This window comes from Lepidochelys olivacea (genome assembly GCF_965140295.1).
Source record: "Lepidochelys olivacea isolate rLepOli2 genome assembly, chromosome: 14".
Taxonomy (NCBI): domain Eukaryota; kingdom Metazoa; phylum Chordata; order Testudines; family Cheloniidae; genus Lepidochelys; species Lepidochelys olivacea.
Window position 1 is genome coordinate 41,012,927 of NC_140424.1, and position 23,793 is coordinate 41,036,719.

At 51.7% G+C, this 23,793-nt stretch overlaps 1 protein-coding gene across 2 annotated transcripts; it reads right to left on the bottom strand.

Annotated features, from left to right (window-relative positions):
• Positions 1 to 12,248, bottom strand: LOC311530840 (uncharacterized protein). Of its 2 annotated transcripts, none has more exons than XR_014714097.1 (2): positions 12,123 to 12,248; positions 1 to 3,921 (listed from the first exon to the last, which is right to left on the bottom strand). XR_014714097.1 is itself a non-coding variant. In XM_084647787.1 (2 exons), exon 2 carries the CDS (start codon positions 11,122 to 11,124, stop codon positions 9,394 to 9,396), a length of 1,731 nt encoding a protein of 576 aa, XP_084503913.1. In that variant the 5' UTR covers positions 11,125 to 11,495; positions 12,123 to 12,248; the 3' UTR covers positions 8,087 to 9,393. The 2 variants fall into 2 exon arrangements, 1 of the variants encoding a protein (XP_084503913.1); XM_084647787.1 differs by lacking the exon at positions 1 to 3,921 and adding an exon at positions 8,087 to 11,495.
• Positions 12,249 to 23,793: the final 11,545 nt, after the last annotated feature.

Here is a 23,793-nt window from a genome sequence, read left to right on the forward strand (position 1 = left end):
TCTCAGCGTTTGTAGGTTTATTACGCTCGAGCGTGGTACCGTTCTCTTAAGCAGAGCGGGACCCCGATTACAGGTTACACAAAGATTATATACTGTTGGCAAAACATCCTGCCTGTGTGCCTCGGGGCGGGGGGTGGGGTGGGGGAGGCCTAACCCAATAAACAGGCCTTCTCCTTATCTATCACCAGTCCCCTGCAGCCACCTTCCCGCTGCAAAAACGCTGAATTAGCAGCTATTTCAGGCATGTCGGCTGGTTCCTGTCTCCTTTGTTTCCCTTATCTTGAAACTGTCCAGCTGTCCACCCTGAAGGATCCTCCTCCCTTGGTATGTGATGTGCTCGCTTCTAGTTAATGGCCGACAGGAAACCCAAAATGGAGTCACATATGCTAACTCGGTTGATTGCCCCTGACAGTCCTTCCTTTTGTTATATACGTCAGTAAACTATATGAGGGCAGAATAACCTCGATGCAAGATTAAAATTTGCCGGCAGCTCATACTACAGCATTGTAGGTATACAAAAGTAATACAAAAAGAGAACCAGCCATAAGAAGGAGGTACAAAATACGCCTTCCCCAAGCCCCCAAGTCTGGCAGCCTGGAGGTGAGGTGTGGAGAGAGGAGCGTGTGGTGGAATCCGGTACTGGTGTCGTCAAGGGTGACACGGTGAAGTGAGGTGGCCTGCTGCATAAGGGTGTGGATATCGACTTCTACCCTGCTGTGTTGATTCACAAAGACACAACAGCTTGAGTTAACAAGAGCACAACCCCCCCACCCCCCCACCCCCGGTTTGCAAGGAGATAGTCTAAGGCTAAGGGGTTCTGCAGTGTGGGCTGAGATAACTGAGTCACCTCCATTTGAAGGGTAGACAAGGCGTCTGCAGTGGCATTTGCCATTAATTCTAAAGCTGCAGAAATATTAACTGTAGCCTTTTCCAATTCACTCACCCACACCCAGGGCAAAAACCAACGAACAAAGGAGTGAAAGCCTGTAGGCCGTTCAGAGAGAGGATTTGATGGGACATTTCGTCGGTTCCTCCATACCAGGTTCCCAATTTCCCCCTGGGCTAGGGCCTGGTGTACTGTAACAGCGGGTACTAAGGTGCATGTACCACACCAACCTGCCGGGAGGACCTTATAAGCCGTGCGGTTGCACAACCAGAACCAGCCTGATCCCTCAGGGACCGGCCACGGCGCCCTGGAATACTTGGGGGGACTTGCCGCACCAGAGCTAATGCGGGTGCTATCACTGGACCCTACAAAGTTACCCACAAAAACTGTATTTTCGAAATTCTTACGTCATGACACACATAAAACATAACTACCCTGGGCCACCATATCAATAGACCAAGTTTGGATTGTAACATTCCAGTTAAATGGAGTGTCTGTCCATAATCCGGCCAGGAGGGTTCGGTTGAGAGGGATAGGCTCCCTTACCAACGGGATTCCCTGACCTATGTACGTGGGGGTATGAATACAGAGCCAACACCGTGTTCGGTTAACCCCCTGTGCTATAGCATGGGTTAAATCCAGGAAGTTGTTGCTTTCCCATCCGTGTACCGAACTCGAGAATAGAGAGGGGATTTCACAGGCCACCCATATCAGTATTTGCATCCTCCCGTGTACCACGCACAAAACAGGACAACAAATATAAGTCCAAGTAACAAGAAAACAAGAAGTCCTGATGGAGTCTCGAGACCCCAATAGTTGAATCCAGCAGAATCCGCTCCTATTTGTGGGCCCACTGTGGAGACAGCGCTTGCGTTGTATGCTGCTTTAAGAGAACCTCAACTTCGTGGGGGACCCAGACAGGCAAAGGGTGCCCCAGAACAATAGGGCGTGACCGTTCCACCATAAGGGCTGCAGCGGCAATGGACCACACACAGGAGACCGATCCCCGAATGACCGGGTCCTAAGGTAGGGAATACTAAGCTATGGGGCGTGGGCGATCCCCTAGGTACTGCAATAGGACACCACTGGCTGACTGGGGAATCAGTGTCAGGATAGTACTCGGATCAGGGACCACTTGGTGGGGGGTTATAACATAACTATTTATCTCACGCAGATCTTGAACGAACCAATAAACTGGGCGCCCATCTGGGCCCGGTTTTGACTTTTTCACAGGAAGGATAGGAGCATTAGAATCATAGAAGCATAGAATCATAGAATATCAGGGTTGGAAGGGACCTCAGGAGGTCATCTAGTCCAACCCCCTGCTCAAACAGGACCGATCCCCAATTAAATCATTCCAGCCAGGGCATTGTCAAGCCTGACCTTAAAAACTTCTAAGGAAGGAGATTCTACCACCTCCCGAGGTAACGCATTCCAGTGTTTCACCACCCTCCTAGTGAAAAAGTTTTTCCTAATATCCAACCAAAACCTTCCCCACTGCAACTTGAGACCATTACTCCTTGTCCTGTCATCCGCTACCACTGAGAATAGTCTAGATCCATCCTCTTTGGAACCACCTTTCAGGGAGTTGAAAGCAGCTATCAAATCTCCCCTCTTCTTCTCTTCTGCAGTCTAAATCCCAGTTCCCTCAGCCTCTCCCTCAGCCTCTCCTTCTTGTAGTGTGGGGCCCAAAACTGGACACAGTACTCCAGATGAGGCCTCACCAATGTCAAATAGAGGGGAACGATCACGACCCTCGATCTGCTGGCTATGCCCCTACTTAGACATCCCAAAATGCCATTGACCTTCTTGGCAACAAGGGCACACTGCTGACTCATATCCAGCTTCTCGTCCACTGTCACCCCTAGGTCCTTTTCTGCAGAACTGCTGCCTAGTCATTCGGTCCCTAGTCTGTAGCGGTGCATTGGATTCTTCCATCCTAAGTGCAGGACCCTGCACTTATCCTTGTTGAACCTCATCAGATTCCTTTTGGCCCAATCCTCCAATTTGTCTAGGTCCCTCTGTATCCTATCTCTACCTGCCACCGTATTTACCACTCCTCCTAGTTTAGTATCATCCGCAAATTTGCTGAGAGTGAATTCCACACCATCCTCCAGATCATTTATGAAGATATTGAACAAAACCGGCCCCAGGACTGACCCTTGGGGCACTCCTCTTGATACTGGCTGCCAACTAGACATGGAGCCATTGATCACTACCCATTGAGCCCGACAATCTAGCCAACTTTCTACCCACCTTATAGTGCATTCATCCAGCCCATACTTCTTTAACTTGCTGACAAGAATACTGTGGGAGACCGTGTCAAAAGCTTTGCTAAAGTCAAGAAACAATACATCTACTGCTTTCCCTTCATCCACAGAACCAGTAATCTCATCATAGAAGGCGATTAGATTAGTCAGGCATGACCTTCCCTTGGTGAATCCATGCTGACTGTTCCTGATCACTTTTCTCTTGTCTAAGTGCTTCAGGATTGATTCCTTGAGGACTTGCTCCATGATTTTTCTGGGGACTGAGGTGAGGCTGACTGGCCTGTAGTTCCCAGGATCCTCCTTCTTCCCTTTTTTAAAGATTGGCACTACATTAGCCTTTTTCCAGTCGTCCGGGACTTCCCCCGTTTGCCACGAGTTTTCAAAGATAATGGCCAATGCCTCTGCAATCACAGCCGCCAACTGCTTTAGCGCTCTCGGATGCAACGCATCCGGCCCCATGGACTTGTGCACGTCCAGCTTTTCTAAATAGTCCCTAACCACTTCTTTCTCCACTGAGGGCTGGTCACCTCCTCCCCATGCTGTGTTGCCCAGGGCAAGGAGAACTGCATGGAACCAAGACCTCCTGGGTTAAGTAGCTAGAGATAAGAAGGGAAATACCTTCCTCCGTCTCCTTCGGCAAGGGATATTGTTTTACGGAGGGAGGCGGCCCATCCCTTACCTGCAGACTGACTGGAGTGGCTGATTGAAGGAGGCCCACGTCGGTGGAACTCACGCTCCACAAATTGGGTGGGACGCTGGAGAATTCTGTGGGGAGATCGGGAATCGGGGTTAGTGAGGCCATAAGAGAAGCAACCGCCGAGTCCGGGACGGACATGTGAAGCCCCTCGTGGGCATAATATATGTGGGCTCCCAGCTTGCTAAGCATGTCTCACCCAAGGTTAGCGGGGCCTTCTGGCATAACAACAAATCTCTGTGACAACTTTAAGGAACCCAGCTCCAGACGGACGGGGCAGGATAGGGGACCTGGGCACGGGTCGCCCTCAATATCCTGCACCCAAACCTTGGTATTAGAAAGAGAGCCCGGAACAAAAGTTCAAGTGGAAAGGGTGGCTCCGGTATCCACCAAAAAGGGTACAAACCGTTCCACAATTTACAAGGAAATATGCGACTGCAATCCAAGATTCCATTCCAACTCTCCCACGGCTCCCAAAATCTCTGCCTCTCGTCACTGGGGATTATCGAAGTCCTGGGAAGCGTTAGGGGGAAAGGAGGAACCGGTCACCGGCTGATCCTGCCAAGGAGCCCCTCGTGGAAGCAGGGGGTATTCCTTCTTCCAGTGCCCCGGTTGCTTACAATAATAACAGTTCCCGTTCCTTGTCCCACCACAGCCTCCTCCCCGTCCTGTCCCACGTCCGCGTCCCCTCCCCCTTATATTCCCGTGTCCCTGCCAGTGCTGATTCCCCAAGAGAACCTGCAATGCGGCTGCCAACATACTTACTTCCTCCTTCTTTTGCTTACGTTTTTCCTTAGCTTTCTCCTCGTCCCTACCATTAAACACAAAAGTGACCAGGCGAACTACTTCGCTTAGGGCTTTCCCTGGCCAATCGGGAACATGTTTAGTTAAATACTTCTTTATGTCCGGCGCCGCTTGATCGACAAAGTAAGAGACCATCATCATGCGGCTAACCTCGGCTTCTGGCTCCACCCCTCCCCCATACATTCTAACCTGCTTAAACAAGCTGGCCAAACATGCAGACGGATGCTCGTTTAGGTCTTGCTGGCACTCTCTAATTTTTGACCAATTTGCCGTCTTACTACCCGCCCTACGGATGCTCTCCAGGAGCCCTTCCCGGGCAGCTGAGAGGCTGGCCCGGCCATTGAGGTCGTTAGGATCCCAACCTGGATCGGCTTCGGGCCAAGGGGTGCGATTCTCAGCGTCCCCCGCCCAACGCCGATTGGCGTCTAGAATAGAATACTTCTCGTCAGGGGTAAATAGGGTTTGCAAAATAGCCTGGACGTCTGCCCAGTTAGGGTTAAATGCCGTAAGGACTGAACGGATAGTCTGTAGGACTCTTTCCGGATCATCGCGAACCTCGGCATCTGTGACTGCCAGGTGACCAGGTCCCCAGGCCCAAAAGGGCGGTGGACGTGACCATAGTGACACGGTCATTGCTCGTCGCAACGGGTTGTTGTATCGGGCACTTGAAGCGCAACAGGGGGTAGGGTTACAGGCGGCTATAGAGGGGCAACAGGAGGAGGAGTAGCGGGAAGAGACGGAGGAGGGAAAGCAGCATAGGGCGGAGCGGAACCTGCAAGCGGCATGCAAACCTTAGATCTGGTACCAGAGCCCAAAGTTGAGGGGCGCCCCTTATCTCAGGCGTATGCCCAATTATCCCATACATACCAATAATCCATTTCAGCTGGATGCTTGTCCTCCAGCTGTTGTCTAAGGCAGGTTAATTCATCCTGTGCAAAAGTTCCGTCGGGTGGCCATCCAAAGGGCGTCTGAATAGTCAGCGCTGGCCACTCGACTTTATACAAAATTACAGCTCTCCTTTCACCTAACCCAGGGGTGCCAGAAATATTTTTCCAATTCCCGAGAATCTCAGCCAAAGGGGTTCCCCTGCTCACACTCTGCCCAGAGCCCATTCTAGGGCTACCAAAAGAACGCCTCAGGTGCCACCTTATCGCCTAAGCGACGGCCCACACGCCCGTTCCTCCGAGTTCTTGAAGGTGAACTCACCTGGTGCCGGCTGGAGTTGTCTGAGGGAAGGAGTGCGGCTTCGCTTACGAGGGCAAGCCTAGAGTCCCAAACTGTTACGAATTATTCCAGTTAGGACATGTACAGTTTGTTTCTAGGCTGAGGCAACCAAATAAAGACAGACTGCAGAGTGTCTCAGAGTTTGTAGGTTTCTTACGCTCGAGCGTGGCACCGCTCCGTTAAGCAGAGCGGGACCCCGATTGCAGGTTACACAAAGATTCTATACTGTTGGCAAAACATCCTGCCTGTGTGCCTCGGGGGGCCTAACCCAAAAAACAGGCCTTCTCCTTATCTATCACCAATCCCCTGCAGCCACCTTCCCCCTGCAAAAACGCTAAATTAGCAGCTATTTCAGGCATGTCGGCTGGTTCCTGTCTCCTTTGTTTCCCTTCTCTTGAAACTGTCCAGCTGTCCACCCTGAAGGATCCTTCCTTCCTTCCTTGGTACGTGGTGTGCTCGCTTCTAGTTAATGGCCGAGAGGAAACCCAAAATGGAGTCACATATGCTAACTAGCTTAATTTCCCCTAATAATTATGAACAGGAGGCTGCCACGCACCTTTCCTACAACTTTCCTATGACGAGATAACTGGTTCTGTGGATGAAGGGAAAGCAGTGGACGTAGTGTTCCTTGGCTTTAGTAAAGCTTTTGACATGGTCTCCCAGAGTATTCTTGTCTGCAAGTTAAAGAAGTATGGGCTGGACGAATGCACTATAAGGTGGGTAGAAAATTGGCTAGATTGTCAGGCTCAACGGGGAGTGATCAATGGCTCCATGTCTAGTTGGCAGCCGGTTATCAAGTGGAGTGCCCCAAGGATCGGTCCTGGGGCCGGTTTTGTTCAATATCTTCATAAATGATCTGGAGGATGGTGTGGATTGCATTCTCAGCAAATTTGCGGATGATACTAAACTAGGAGGAGTGGTAAATACGGTGGCAGGAAGGGATAGGACACAGAGGGACCTAGACAAATTAGAGGATTGGGCCAAAAGAAATCTGATGAGGTTCAACAAGGATAAGTGCAGGGTCCTGCACTTAGGATGGAAGAATCCAATGCACTGCTACAGAGTAGGGACCGAATGACTAGGCAGCAGTTCTGCGGAAAAGGATCTGGGGGTGACAGTGGATGAGAAGCTGGATATGAGTCAGCAGTGTGCCCTTGTTGCCAAGAAGGCCAATGGCATTTTGGGATGTATAAGTAGGGGCATTGGCAGCAGATCGAGGGACGTGATCGTTCCCCTCTATTCGACATTGGTGAGGCCTCATCTGGAGTACTGTGTCCAGTTTTGGGCCCCACACTGCAAGAAGGATGTGGAAATATTGCAGAGAATCCAGCGGAGGGCAACAAAAATGATTAGGGGACTGGAACACATGACTTATGAGGAGAGGCTGAGGGATCTGGGATTATTTAGTCTACAGAAGAGAAGAATGAGGGGAGATTTGATAGCTGCTTTCAACTACCTGAAAGGTGGTTCCAAAGAGGATGGATCTAGACTATTCTCGGTGGGAGTGGATGACAGAACAAGGAGTAATGGTCTCAAGTTGCAGTGGGGGAGGTTTAGGTTGGATATTAGGAAAAACTTTTTCACTAGGAGGGTGGTGAAACACTGGACTGCGTTACCTAGGGAGGTGGTGGAATCTCCTTCCTTAGGAGTTTTTAAGGTCAGGCTTGACAAAGCCCTGGCTGGGACGATTTAATTGGGGATCGGTTCTGCTTTGAGCAGGGGGTTGGACTAGATGACCTCCTGAGGTCCCTTCCAACCCTGATATTCTAGGATTCTATGATCTATTAAGATTATAAAAACCAAGAATGTACTTTTCTGTAGAATACCATGATTAAATCGAGTCTTCCAGACTAGTGATTTAAATCAAATCCACCCTGCTGCATCGCTGTGTAAACAACAAACCCCTCCACGCTCTGCTCACACACAGCCACTGGCATTCAAACTCACTCCTGGCTGCACTGTACTGAGTGTGACTAGCAAGACACTCATGAAGTTACTAAACAAGACAGCAACATCAGCCAGTTTTCTACTCCCAGCCTTGCACCCCGGGAATCTGCATCTTAAACTGCTCAGTCTGTTCACTGTGCTGGACAAACTCAATAATTAGTGGGTCATCCCCCCCCCACAAAGGGATCAGATTAGGCCAAAGCCTTGTTCTCTCAAGTCAAATCCCCCAAACACTTCAAGGAAAACACACAGGTCCAGACAAAACACTAAAATCGGTTTATTAACTGGAACAAGGAGGTTTTCAGGGATCACAAGGGAGAAAGATGTGAAAGGTCAAAACTAGTTAGTTCTTAGTACCCAGGACAGATTTCCTTCCTGCCTTGGTGCGTCCTCCCCAGTCCAAGGCCCCGGTGGCCTTTCAAGGCATATCCTTGACTTCTGTAAAGATGGGAGAGGAGAGGTGAAAATGGAGGCAATTCTCCCTTCTGCTTTTATACCATTCTCTTCTTTGAGGTTCAAGCTCCAGCCAGGGGGCAGGCAACAATCAGTCTGTGGCCAAAGTGAGGGTCCAGCCATCCTTCTGGTGAATTGTAACTCTCTTGTTCACAGCTCCACAGCTGGTGAATGGCCAGCTAAGCAATTAATGGCCACTTAGCACCTAGCTGGTCTGCAGGTACCATTGTCTCTAAAGAGTGAGTCTGTGGGCGTTTTCCAGCTTTCCAGCATGTAACAAACATACAGCAAACTCTCAGAGCTCCATGGAGAGTGCTGATCGACACATTTTAACAGGACAATAATATTCAGCAGGCGATGACTTTTCCTAGCATACTTCACAAGACATACTTTGGAGAAGATTTATCCTTCTGTAATCGTGGTGACCATAAGAGTGTAGACCAGTGGTTCTCAAAAGTGTTTCATTGGCCCCCCCCTTCTTTGTGTGTGTCGTCATTTCCGCCCCCGCCCTCACAAGCACATATATGGCCACCCAGCTCTAAAGGCAGAGTCGCTGCTGGCGATGCGCCCGGCTCTGAAGGCCTCCAGCAGCAGCACAGAAGTAAGGGTGACTGATACTTCACAAGACATACTTTGGAGAAGACTTATCCTTTTGTAATCGTGGTGACCATAAGAGTGTAGACCAGTGGTTCTCAAATGTGTTTCATTGGCCCCACCTTCTTTGTGTGTGTGGTCATTTACGCCCCACCCTCACAAGCACATATATGGCCACCTTGCAAAACACATTTTGGTGATTTCAGCTATAAACATTCCCTCCATCCTTCAGCCCCTAACCCCAGTGATTTCAAGGAGAGGGAGCTGGAATTGGGCAGGTGACATGGGCGATGGGTATAATCTCTGAATTAACAAAATACAGGAACCCTTTGCATAAATTGTTAACCTCTAAAAAGATATAGCTAAATATAGACCACGACAGTTACCCCTCTTCCAAGTCTTTAACATGTTTACATTTCAAACTCTAGCTTAATGAAGGTGGAAACACTTTTAAAATCTCTGTCTAAAAGTTGAATCTGAGTCAATTACATACAAGTTGCTTAACCTTTTCTTGCCATGTGTCACAGAAGTTTACATCTTCTGTGGATTCCTCCATGTTTAACGAGGTCTGATGTCCGTATGAAACTTTTCCCACACTCCAAGCACTTGTGGGGTCTCTCTCCTGTATGGATTTTCTGATGATAACCAAGGGCTGATTTCCAAGTGAAACTTTTCCCACAGTCCAAGCACTTGTGGGGTCTTTCTCCTGTGTGGATTGCCTGATGATTAACAAGGTGTGACCGCCATGTGAAACTTTTCCCACAGTCCAAGCACTTATGGGGTCTTCCTCTTGTGTGCATTGCCTGATGATTAACAAAGTGTGACTTCCGCTTGAAACTTTTCCCACAGTCCAAGCACTTATGGGATCTTTCTCCTGTGTGGATTGCCTGATGTTTAACAAGGGTTGACCTCTCTGTGAAACTTTTCCCACAGTCCAAGCATTTATGGGGTCTCTCTCCTGTATGGATTTTCTGATGATTACCAAGGGCTGATTTCCAAGTGAAACTTTTCCCACAGTCCAAGCACTTGTGGGGTCTTTCTCCTGTGTGGATTGCCTGATGTTTAACAAGGTCTGACCTCCATCTGAAACTTTTCCCACAGTCCAAGCACTTGTGGGGTCTTTCTCCTGTGTGGATTGCCTGATGTTTAACAAGGTCTGACCTCTGCTTGAAACGTTTCCCACAATCAAAGCACTTGTGGGGTCTCTCTCCTGTGTGGACTGCCCGATGTTTTACAAGTACTGACCTCTGCTTGAAACTTTTCCCACAGTCCAAGCACTTGTGGGGTCTCTCTCCTGTGTGGATTGCCTGATGATTAACAAGGTGTGACCGCCATGTGAAACTTTTCCCACAGTCCAAGCACTTGTGGGGTTTTTCTCCTTTGTGAATTCTTTTATGTTTAAGAAGGTAAGATTTCTGCATGAAACTTTTCCCACAGTCCAAGCACTTATGGGATCTTTCTCCTTTGTGAATTGTTTTATGTTTAAGAAGGTTTGACCTCGCTGTGAAACTTTTCCCACAATCCAAGCACTTGTGGGGTCTCTGTCCTGTGTGGATTGCCTGATGATGAACAAGGTCTGATTTCCACTTGAAACTTTTTCCACAGTGCAAGCACTTGTGGGGTCTCTCTCCTGTGTGGATTGCCTGATGACGAACAAGGTCTGATTTCTGCTTGAAACTTTTCCCACAGTCCAAGCACTTGTGGGGTCTCTCTTCTGTGTGGCTTTTCTCATGTGAATTTAGTGCTGACTTTGAACTGAAACATTTCCCGCATTCAATGCATTGAATGGGCTTGTCTACAGTGTGGCTTCTCCCATGGTCATTGAGATCTGTGCGCTTATTGAAGCTTTCCCCACTGTCCAAGCATTGAAATGGTTTCTCTCCCATATGGACTGTCTGATGTGTAACAAGTTGTGATCTCACAATGAATCCTTTCCCACACTCAAGGCAGTGCCAGGGTGTCTCTTCCTTGGGATTTGTCTGCTGCTCTCTGGGATTCTTGTCTCCACCCCCACCGTTAAGAGATTCATCCACTTTCTTCCTGGGTTGGTTTATCAGAAGCCTCTCTGACCTGTGCCAATTTCTCCAGGCTTCTCCCTGATTCCAGCAAGGGGAAAAATTCCCTTCAGCTCTTCCCAAAAAGGTCCCCTGTGGTTCCACTTCCCCAGGAACTGCCTCATGATGATTCCCCTCCTTCTTCTCACTCCCTCGCTCAGCACCTGCTGGGAGAGACACAATCCAGAGAGGAGTCATTGTGCTGGGGAGAAAGAGGAATAGCACTGAGGGAAAAGCCAACACAAAGACTGAGCAATTGGATTCTGCCTCCACATCCCACCCAAACGCTTACAAGGAAGGAGAGACGGGAAGGGTGGAATGGCGTGAGCAAAATCTGCTGACCATAGCCCTGCTCTCGGTGAGATGAAGAAGAACTGAGGGCGTTACTCATATCATATTTTGGGATTCTCAACTTTTTCCTTTGTTCCCTAGATGGTTTCTCTGTCAGTCCTCACCTTTGCTGGTGCATCTCCGAAGCCTTCTGTCCTTGAAATCCTGGAGGTCGGACACCCACAGCTCTTCCCCTCGTTCCAGCCGGGCGATAAGCTCAGGTTTGGGAATGGGAAATCCTGTGCAGAAGGTGAAATGAGTCCAGATCAGGGTGCATGGACCATTGGTGGAGGATTTGTCACAAAGGACGTTCCGTGAGTGGAACCTGTCCCTGTGCTCTGCTGGAGGAAGGTGGAATCCAAGAGGATGGGAACAGGGTCACTGAGCCCCCTTATGCAGAGGACATTGTCTGGGGAGGTGAGTTGAATTATTACTACACCCTCACTAGGCGTTCCCAGGATCTGTGCGCTCTGGGGGCCTTGCTGACTCACACACAGGTCTCGACTTCAGCCTGCCTCTTTCTAAACCTGCAGAGCCCAGAGTTCTCCCCATGCCTGGAGCTATTCCCAAGGAGGGAGATGAACAGAGATTGTATGTGCAGCCAAGAAACAATAGAGACAAGAAAAAACAATGCGGATTTATGCCCCTTTGAAAGCTGGAGGGGTGGGGATGGTTTAGCTTGTCCATTGAGTTTTGACTCCCGTGTCCCAGTGGAGAGGGCACCGAAATGCATGTATTTCTCACATGGCAGCTGTGCATTATGGAACCCATTCGCCTCTGCTCTAACTGACCAGGGAAAAACCTCACCACATTAAGACACGTAGACCCCACAGCTTCTAATAACTGAGGGGACGGGAATCCCTTACCCAGCGAGGTCACCATCTCGTAGTTCTCCTGCATGATGTCCTTGTAGAGGGCTCTCTGAGTGGGGTCCAGCAGATCCCCCTGCCCCTGGGTGAAATAAATAGCCACCTCCTCGAAGGTCACCGGCATCTGAAACACCAAGAGTCCCCCACTCAGCACCTGCTGCCCCAGCCACAATCCAACTACTCATGGGAAAGGAAAAAAAAACATGAAGCTGTGGGAGGGCCAGAGTAGCAGAATCCCACCCACACCCTGCTCAGAGCAGCCAGGAGGCTTCAGGAGGCGGAGCGGGTGAGAGCTCCCTGTCTGCCCCAGCACACGGAGCACGCCAGGATCTTCTCATTTCCCACACGCCTCTGAGCTGGGGACAGGGACAGGAATCCTGACAGCTTCCCTTCGTATTTCACAGCAGCCCCAGGCAAGTGGGTTCAGGATCCAGCGCTGGGAGCCTGGAAAATGTTCCCAGCCCTGCCGAGGTGGTTATATCCTGCCTGAGAAATGGGGGAATGTCCCCTTCCCCTTTCCTTGCCACAATGGGCCTACTTAGTAAATCAGTAGGTTTATCAAACCCTCTCTCCTCCCTTCCCCGCCCAGCAGCTCCCTGAAAATCCCCTACCTGAGCTGGCTCCAACACAGCCATTTCCCTTCTCTGTCTCCTGGAAGACTGGCCGATCTTTGGTGAAACGTGGTCCTGATTCCTCAGCCTGTCGGGGCGAGAGGGAGGTTACAAAAGGGGCTTCTGTCCGTGTCTCACCCCGATTCCCCCCAGACTCTTCAGATCCTCCCAGTAACAGCATCTCTGAGCCAAATGCTAAAGAAAAGAGAGGAACCAAAAGGGCCACTTTGGGAGATTTCCCCCCATTGCAGTGTAAACCCCTCTGCCTTAACAATACCTGCAGACCTCTGGTGGCATCACCTGAAGATTGAGCTGCCCTGGACTCCCCCGGCAGCCCCCAGGGACAGGCAGGAAGAGGCTTAACCCAATTGGCCCATCCGCGCACCCCCCTGCCTGAGACAGCAGTGACTCCGGTCTGACTCTGGTGTGGCTGAGATCTGAACCCTACAGAGAAATCAGACCAGGGCCCTGGGCAGCCCCCAACACTCAGGGCACACAGACCCCACCACCACAGGGGTGTCTGACAATAATACACTCAGAGCGGGGTGTGTGTGTCGGGGGGGGGGGGGTTAAGGGGGGTTTGGGTTTTTTTCCGTGTAGCTTCTGCACCCTGAGGGGTTAGTCCCCTGATCACTCCCAAAGCTGAGAAGAGCTTCTCTCCGCCCGCCTCCCCACATCCCCCCTTTCCCTCGCTGTGCCCCCCACTCACGTCTTCCCCCATTCCCGACCTCGCTCCCCTCAGCCCCACAGTCCCCCGATCCTCCTCCATTGCCCCATCTTCCCTTCCGTGCACCCCTGCCCCCATCCCAGCCTGCCCCCGGCATCCCCTGCACCCGCCTCCGGCCCCTCTTTATCCTCCTCCCCCAGCAGCCCAGATATGACCGGGGGGGGGGGCCCGCTGCAAGGGGGGATGGAAGGGTCTCTCTTACCTTCCCCCCGAGCGGGGCCCCCCGGGGCAGGGGCCGGGCCGGGAAGGGGCCCTGGCCGGGCTGGGGGCTCTGCCCTGGGAGAGGCTCCCGGGGAGCAGCGGGCAGGGCCCGGCTGGAGGTTCCCCTCTCCCGGCTGCAGCCCGGGCTCCGGGATCCGGGCTCCCAGCACCAGCCGCCGGGGCTCGGGGATCTCGCCGGGAGCCAGAGTCCCCGCAGCGGCTGCGAGTCACTTCCTGGGCCGGGCCTGAGCCCCGCGATCGCTCCCCCCAGAGCCGCCCCCCAGCCGCTCCTGGGTCCTAGCGATCAACTCACCGAAGGATCAGCATCCCTGTGCCCGGCTCCTGTTACACTCACAGGCTCCAAGGCACAAGGGACCATCATGAGCATCTTGCCCAGGGGTTCTCACCACCAAATTTGGTGGCCTCAGAGTGTAGCCAGCAGCTCTCGCTGGTGCCCGCTCTCACACTTGCCCCTATAATCCCAATTAACTTTACTAGAAACCAATCAATATGCACAGAGGCAAGAGGGGGGAATACTGGCTAGCAAAAGGATCTGAGTCCTTTACCCAGACGCCTGCATAACCTCGAGGACCCGTCCCCCCCCCCGCCCGCCCGCTTCCACTCTGGACCCCTAACCCCAAGGCTGGGCCCAGGGCTCCTGAGGCGCTGGACCCCCAGTCTTGTGATCACTCAGGACAGCTGTCCCCATTGTGGGGTGTTCTCTCCACTCTGGATGCTTCCTTCATCATTGCACAGAGTTAAGCACAAATACAATTTATTAAACAGCAAGTAATATAAAAATAAAGAGAAAAGTGGGAAAGATGAAAGGAAAACATGTCACCCCGCTCTGTGCGGGGGAACCCCAAACAACCCTCTCTGGAATGCCAGGGCACTTCACAGTCTGTCCCTCCCACGTCCCAGGCCTCCTGCCCAGACCCTGACTGTGCTGCAGGCATGCCCAGGGTTGGACACTTACTCTGGTGTTGGCCACACGCCCTCAGGCTCTAGGTAGTAGGACCCTTCTTCCTAGCGTCAGCCTCTTCCTGTCAGGGTTATGATCCCCCACCCAGTCTGGCCTGCAAGGCCTCTTGGCTGAGGGCCTCTCCTTGCCCTGGGCCCTTTGCCCAGGGTCCCCTTCGCTCACTGCTCCCGGCTGCTCCAGTTTCCCTCTGCCTCCAGCCCAGCCCAGCCCTCCTCTCTCCTTAGCCCCCCCTGCTCTGCTCTCCCCCAGCCAGCCCCAGCTGACACAAAGGAGAGAACTCCGGATGCTGACTCGCTCATTGGCCTGCCTGCCCTGTCAATCAGGCTGACCTACAGCATTGCCTCCCCTCCGCTCCCGCCCCCACCCTTGTCAGTCTCAGGGTCTTCATTTCTCATTGGCCCTTCCCCTTTCTTTTGGTGTTCGGAGAAGGCCTAACTAATGGCCAACCCATTAAGGTTCAGTAAGGGGCCAACAATCCCCTTACTCCTATAAACATGAAAATCATAGTTTCTTTATTGGTAGTTAGTAAATCCGCTGCTGTGAAAAAGGGTATTTCTATGTTTGCTAAAAATTTTCACAACCTCTCAGCTAGCGACTCGGGTTGCCAATTTGGAAATATTTTAAAAATGGACACTCAAGTCGGAGTGCTGCAACCTCCCCTGCCCCGCCTCTTCCCCCCAAGGTCCCATCCCTGCCCCACCTCTTCCCTCCAAGGCCCTGCTCCAACTCCATCTCTTCCTCCAAGGGTCTACCCGCCCTCCACTTCTCTTTCCCCCTTCCCTGCCTAGGTCAGGAAGGGCTTGTCTGTGGAGCCGGGGCTGGGAGCTGCAGCTGCCCAGTGCAGGTAGGAGGCAGCCCCGGCTGAGTCGGCTCTGATGCGAGTGATGACCCAGTGCCTCCCCACCTGCAGTAACTCGACTTTACTCTAACAGTACCCACTGTGCCAGAAGTGCTGGGAACGCGTCAGGGACAAGTTCTGCTTTCCGATGGTGGAGGAAGGAACCAGGGGACAGGTGGGTTAGACTCAGTTCTGACCAGCAGGAAAGAATTCATTGGTTGGCAGAGCGGGCTCTCAGTTCCCCACATTGCCCCTCCTCCGTCAGTGGAAGTGCTCCTGGTGAGGACGCACCCCACCGACCCAAGGAGGACAGTGTGGACATCATCTACCTCAGTCATTACTGGAGTGGTTATAAGTCAGCCAAATACAGGTCAACTAAAGTTTGGAGTGTTGACGTACCCTTACAAGCAAAAGGATTTCTCTCACCCAAAAGCTTTCAGCAGTCCATGCTCATTGGAAAGCCTTCCAGCTCGGACCACTTCCCCAGCTCAATGATGCTCCTGTTGTCTTTCAAGGGATCTTGCTGCCCTGAGTAGACATGGGGTCAGAACCCCTTTCCCCGCTTCTTGTACTTGGATCCTTTATACTTGAAAAGTCTTTGCTGGGTCATGGGGTCAGGGAAGTCCGTGGCATCAGTGAGCTACACACTGTGCTACAGATGAATTGTAAGTTTCTTTGTTTACCCCTTTCTTCCTGTTGGTGGAAATCTCAGAGAATCCTTTAAGACTCAAAATCAGGGGAAGAAATTTACCCATTTTCTTCTCAAGTGGCTAAACCGGCTTCACTTCTCGCCTCATTATTCGGCTGTATTAGTTACAAAAGTTTTAGCATCATCATAAAAGAAAGAGAACGAAAGAGAAAACAACCTTCCCATCTACAAATGATCTGGACCAAACCTAGAAAAAGCTGGGAAGTAATTTTACCAATAGATGGAAACGGGACTATAAGATCTGAAAGTCCAACTGTGCTTTGAAGTTCATTGAGATTTCCCTGCCAATTCCAGGTCTGTGACACTTCCTTCTCCAGCCCTCCGGAGTCTGACTAAGATCATAGACATCAAAGCTGTGACTCCTAAGCATGGAGAGCCAGGGACAGGGTGGTACGTGACACCGTGGGAGATGGAGGGATAGAACGGAGGCAGGTTAAACTTTCCATGGCTGGGACAGAGGCTGCTGTGTGGAGAGAGGAGCATGACAGTGAGAGGGGAAGGAGGGACTCTCTCGCACTCACCCCGTTGCCCTGAAATAGCACAGAAGCGAAAACTCCACATTTTACTGTCCCTTCTCCCGCCTTTTTAGCATCTGGTTAATTCTGGCCCATAAGGGATAAAATGTAGAAAGAGTAAATGCTTGACTATCTGCGAATGAGACAACCTGGCCCCAAAGGGGGAACTCAGGGACTAGCAATCACTCTGCTAACGGGAGGTCGGGGGTCAGAAACTGTGTTCCTGGCAGGCTACGCAGCTGAACTGCAGGCTATGGAGGGCAGTGGAGGCAGGCAGGGAGAGGAGCCCCTCCCCAGGTTTGGCCCAGGTCCACTGGAGCTGCTGGGGAGAGAAACCCCTCCCTCAGCCCGGCCCAGGACCACAGGAGCCGCCGTGGCTGGGGAGAGCTGCCTCTGACCTGGCCCCAAACTGCTGTGGTGAGAGAGGGCTGGGGGAGTCCTCTCTCCACTGCAGTCTGAACCCCAAACCCCTCATCCCCAGTCCCAACCCCCACATGCCTAGCCAGGGCACTCACCCCTCCGCACCCCATCCCTCTGTCCCAGCCCTGAACCCCCTCTCACACATCAACCTCCAGATCCGCAGCCCCACCCCAGAGCCCACACCTGAATCCAGAGCCCTCACCCCCTTCACCTCATCCCTGTCCCAGTCCTGAGCCAGTTCGCACACTCCAAATCCCTCGGCCCCACCCCCACCCCCACCCCATGAATTTTGTTCTGTGCGCCAATATGGAGATGATGTGTCACATACTGGTGCGTAGAACCAAATTCATTCCACACTTGGACGTAAAAACTGAGGGAACACTGGTCAGAACACATCAGATGCTGAGCGGGGTCCAGCAGAGCCCCCTGCCCCTGGGTGAAATACACAGCCACCTCCTCCAAGGTCACCGGCATCTGAAGCAACAAGAGTCCCCCGCTCAGCACCTGCTGCCCCTGCCACAGTCCCACTAATCATGGCAAAGAAAGAAAAGAGTGAAGGCCAGAGTAGCAGAATCCCACAGGCACCTGCTCAGAGCGGCCAGGAGGCTCCAGGGGCTGGGAGACGGTGAGAGCTCCTTGTCCCCGCAGCACAGGGAGAAGGGGAGGGTCTTCTCATTTCTCACATGCCTGCCGGCCACAGGCTGAGTCGGCAAGCAGAGCTCTGAGCTGGGGATGGGGACAGGAATCCCGACAACTTCCCTTCATATTTCACAGCAACTGTTACGAATTATTCCAGTTAGGACACGTACAGCTCGTTTCTAGGCTGAGGCAACCAAATAAAGACAGACTGCAGAGTGTCTCAGCGTTTGTAGGTTTATTACGCTCGAGCGTGGTACCGTTCTCTTAAGCAGAGCGGGACCCCGATTACAGGTTACACAAAGATTATATACTGTTGGCAAAACATCCTGCCTGTGTGCCTCGGGGCGGGGGGTGGGGTGGGGGAGGCCTAACCCAATAAACAGGCCTTCTCCTTATCTATCACCAGTCCCCTGCAGCCACCTTCCCGCTGCAAAAACGCTGAATTAGCAGCTATTTCAGGCATGTCGGCTGGTTCCTGTCTCCTTTGTTTCCCTTATCTTGAAACTGTCCAGCTGTCCACCCTGAAGGATCCTCCTCCCTTGGTATGTGATGTGCTCGCTTCTAGTTAATGGCCGACAGGAAACCCAAAATGGAGTCACATATGCTAACTCGGTTGATTGCCCCTGACAGTCCTTCCTTTTGTTATATACGTCAGTAAACTATATGAGGGCAGAATAACCTCGATGCAAGATTAAAATTTGCCGGCAGCTCATACTACAGCATTGTAGGTATACAAAAGTAATACAAAAAGAGAACCAGCCATAAGAAGGAGGTACAAAATACGCCTTCCCCAAGCCCCCAAGTCTGGCAGCCTGGAGGTGAGGTGTGGAGAGAGGAGCGTGTGGTGGAATCCGGTACTGGTGTCGTCAAGGGTGACACGGTGAAGTGAGGTGGCCTGCTGCATAAGGGTGTGGATATCGACTTCTACCCTGCTGTGTTGATTCACAAAGACACAACAGCTTGAGTTAACAAGAGCACAACCCCCCCACCCCCCCACCCCCGGTTTGCAAGGAGATAGTCTAAGGCTAAGGGGTTCTGCAGTGTGGGCTGAGATAACTGAGTCACCTCCATTTGAAGGGTAGACAAGGCGTCTGCAGTGGCATTTGCCATTAATTCTAAGGCTGCAGAAATATTAACTGTAGCCTTTTCCAATTCACTCACCCACACCCAGGGCAAAAACCAACGAACAAAGGAGTGAAAGCCTGTAGGCCGTTCAGAGAGAGGATTTGATGGGACATTTCGTCGGTTCCTCCATACCAGGTTCCCAATTTCCCCCTGGGCTAGGGCCTGGTGTACTGTAACAGCGGGTACTAAGGTGCATGTACCACACCAACCTGCCGGGAGGACCTTATAAGCCGTGCGGTTGCACAACCAGAACCAGCCTGATCCCTCAGGGACCGGCCACGGCGCCCTGGAATACTTGGGGGGACTTGCCGCACCAGAGCTAATGCGGGTGCTATCACTGGACCCTACAAAGTTACCCACAAAAACTGTATTTTCGAAATTCTTACGTCATGACACACATAAAACATAACTACCCTGGGCCACCATATCAATAGACCAAGTTTGGATTGTAACATTCCAGTTAAATGGAGTGTCTGTCCATAATCCGGCCAGGAGGGTTCGGTTGAGAGGGATAGGCTCCCTTACCAACGGGATTCCCTGACCTATGTACGTGGGGGTATGAATACAGAGCCAACACCGTGTTCGGTTAACCCCCTGTGCTATAGCATGGGTTAAATCCAGGAAGTTGTTGCTTTCCCATCCGTGTACCGAACTCGAGAATAGAGAGGGGATTTCACAGGCCACCCATATCAGTATTTGCATCCTCCCGTGTACCACGCACAAAACAGGACAACAAATATAAGTCCAAGTAACAAGAAAACAAGAAGTCCTGATGGAGTCTCGAGACCCCAATAGTTGAATCCAGCAGAATCCGCTCCTATTTGTGGGCCCACTGTGGAGACAGCGCTTGCGTTGTATGCTGCTTTAAGAGAACCTCAACTTCGTGGGGGACCCAGACAGGCAAAGGGTGCCCCAGAACAATAGGGCGTGACCGTTCCACCATAAGGGCTGCAGCGGCAATGGACCACACACAGGAGACCGATCCCCGAATGACCGGGTCCTAAGGTAGGGAATACTAAGCTATGGGGCGTGGGCGATCCCCTAGGTACTGCAATAGGACACCACTGGCTGACTGGGGAATCAGTGTCAGGATAGTACTCGGATCAGGGACCACTTGGTGGGGGGTTATAACATAACTATTTATCTCACGCAGATCTTGAACGAACCAATAAACTGGGCGCCCATCTGGGCCCGGTTTTGACTTTTTCACAGGAAGGATAGGAGCATTAGAATCATAGAAGCATAGAATCATAGAATATCAGGGTTGGAAGGGACCTCAGGAGGTCATCTAGTCCAACCCCCTGCTCAAACAGGACCGATCCCCAATTAAATCATTCCAGCCAGGGCATTGTCAAGCCTGACCTTAAAAACTTCTAAGGAAGGAGATTCTACCACCTCCCGAGGTAACGCATTCCAGTGTTTCACCACCCTCCTAGTGAAAAAGTTTTTCCTAATATCCAACCAAAACCTTCCCCACTGCAACTTGAGACCATTACTCCTTGTCCTGTCATCCGCTACCACTGAGAATAGTCTAGATCCATCCTCTTTGGAACCACCTTTCAGGGAGTTGAAAGCAGCTATCAAATCTCCCCTCTTCTTCTCTTCTGCAGTCTAAATCCCAGTTCCCTCAGCCTCTCCCTCAGCCTCTCCTTCTTGTAGTGTGGGGCCCAAAACTGGACACAGTACTCCAGATGAGGCCTCACCAATGTCAAATAGAGGGGAACGATCACGACCCTCGATCTGCTGGCTATGCCCCTACTTAGACATCCCAAAATGCCATTGACCTTCTTGGCAACAAGGGCACACTGCTGACTCATATCCAGCTTCTCGTCCACTGTCACCCCTAGGTCCTTTTCTGCAGAACTGCTGCCTAGTCATTCGGTCCCTAGTCTGTAGCGGTGCATTGGATTCTTCCATCCTAAGTGCAGGACCCTGCACTTATCCTTGTTGAACCTCATCAGATTCCTTTTGGCCCAATCCTCCAATTTGTCTAGGTCCCTCTGTATCCTATCTCTACCTGCCACCGTATTTACCACTCCTCCTAGTTTAGTATCATCCGCAAATTTGCTGAGAGTGAATTCCACACCATCCTCCAGATCATTTATGAAGATATTGAACAAAACCGGCCCCAGGACTGACCCTTGGGGCACTCCTCTTGATACTGGCTGCCAACTAGACATGGAGCCATTGATCACTACCCATTGAGCCCGACAATCTAGCCAACTTTCTACCCACCTTATAGTGCATTCATCCAGCCCATACTTCTTTAACTTGCTGACAAGAATACTGTGGGAGACCGTGTCAAAAGCTTTGCTAAAGTCAAGAAACAATACATCTACTGCTTTCCCTTCATCCACAGAACCAGTAATCTCATCATAGAAGGCGATTAGATTAGTCAGGCATGACCTTCCCTTGGTGAATCCATGCTGACTGTTCCTGATCACTTTTCTCTCGTCTAAGTGCTTCAGGATTGATTCCTTGAGGACTTGCTCCATGATTTTTCTGGGGACTGAGGTGAGGCTGACTGGCCTGTAGTTCCCAGGATCCTCCTTCTTCCCTTTTTTAAAGATTGGCACTACATTAGCCTTTTTCCAGTCGTCCGGGACTTCCCCCGTTTGCCACGAGTTTTCAAAGATAATGGCCAATGCCTCTGCAATCACAGCCGCCAACTGCTTTAGCGCTCTCGGATGCAACGCATCCGGCCCCATGGACTTGTGCACGTCCAGCTTTTCTAAATAGTCCCTAACCACTTCTTTCTCCACTGAGGGCTGGTCACCTCCTCCCCATGCTGTGTTGCCCAGGGCAAGGAGAACTGCATGGAACCAAGACCTCCTGGGTTAAGTAGCTAGAGATAAGAAGGGAAATACCTTCCTCCGTCTCCTTCGGCAAGGGATATTGTTTTACGGAGGGAGGCGGCCCATCCCTTACCTGCAGACTGACTGGAGTGGCTGATTGAAGGAGGCCCACGTCGGTGGAACTCACGCTCCACAAATTGGGTGGGACGCTGGAGAATTCTGTGGGGAGATCGGGAATCGGGGTTAGTGAGGCCATAAGAGAAGCAACCGCCGAGTCCGGGACGGACATGTGAAGCCCCTCGTGGGCATAATATATGTGGGCTCCCAGCTTGCTAAGCATGTCTCACCCAAGGTTAGCGGGGCCTTCTGGCATAACAACAAATCTCTGTGACAACTTTAAGGAACCCAGCTCCAGACGGACGGGGCAGGATAGGGGACCTGGGCACGGGTCGCCCTCAATATCCTGCACCCAAACCTTGGTATTAGAAAGAGAGCCCGGAACAAAAGTTCAAGTGGAAAGGGTGGCTCCGGTATCCACCAAAAAGGGTACAAACCGTTCCACAATTTACAAGGAAATATGCGACTGCAATCCAAGATTCCATTCCAACTCTCCCACGGCTCCCAAAATCTCTGCCTCTCGTCACTGGGGATTATCGAAGTCCTGGGAAGCGTTAGGGGGAAAGGAGGAACCGGTCACCGGCTGATCCTGCCAAGGAGCCCCTCGTGGAAGCAGGGGGTATTCCTTCTTCCAGTGCCCCGGTTGCTTACAATAATAACAGTTCCCGTTCCTTGTCCCACCACAGCCTCCTCCCCGTCCTGTCCCACGTCCGCGTCCCCTCCCCCTTATATTCCCGTGTCCCTGCCAGTGCTGATTCCCCAAGAGAACCTGCAATGCGGCTGCCAACATACTTACTTCCTCCTTCTTTTGCTTACGTTTTTCCTTAGCTTTCTCCTCGTCCCTACCATTAAACACAAAAGTGACCAGGCGAACTACTTCGCTTAGGGCTTTCCCTGGCCAATCGGGAACATGTTTAGTTAAATACTTCTTTATGTCCGGCGCCGCTTGATCGACAAAGTAAGAGACCATCATCATGCGGCTAACCTCGGCTTCTGGCTCCACCCCTCCCCCATACATTCTAACCTGCTTAAACAAGCTGGCCAAACATGCAGACGGATGCTCGTTTAGGTCTTGCTGGCACTCTCTAATTTTTGACCAATTTGCCGTCTTACTACCCGCCCTACGGATGCTCTCCAGGAGCCCTTCCCGGGCAGCTGAGAGGCTGGCCCGGCCATTGAGGTCGTTAGGATCCCAACCTGGATCGGCTTCGGGCCAAGGGGTGCGATTCTCAGCGTCCCCCGCTCAACGCCGATTGGCGTCTAGAATAGAATACTTCTCGTCAGGGGTAAATAGGGTTTGCAAAATAGCCTGGACGTCTGCCCAGTTAGGGTTAAATGCCGTAAGGACTGAACGGATAGTCTGTAGGACTCTTTCCGGATCCTCGCGAACCTCGGCATCTGTGACTGCCAGGTGACCAGGTCCCCAGGCCCAAAAGGGCGGTGGACGTGACCATAGTGACACGGTCATTGCTCGTCGCAACGGGTTGTTGTATCGGGCACTTGAAGCGCAACAGGGGGTAGGGTTACAGGCGGCTATAGAGGGGCAACAGGAGGAGGAGTAGCGGGAAGAGACGGAGGAGGGAAAGCAGCATAGGGCGGAGCGGAACCTGCAAGCGGCATGCAAACCTTAGATCTGGTACCAGAGCCCAAAGTTGAGGGGCGCCCCTTATCTCAGGCGTATGCCCAATTATCCCATACATACCAATAATCCATTTCAGCTGGATGCTTGTCCTCCAGCTGTTGTCTAAGGCAGGTTAATTCATCCTGTGCAAAAGTTCCGTCGGGTGGCCATCCAAAGGGCGTCTGAATAGTCAGCGCTGGCCACTCGACTTTATACAAAATTACAGCTCTCCTTTCACCTAACCCAGGGGTGCCAGAAATATTTTTCCAATTCCCGAGAATCTCAGCCAAAGGGGTTCCCCTGCTCACACTCTGCCCAGAGCCCATTCTAGGGCTACCAAAAGAACGCCTCAGGTGCCACCTTATCGC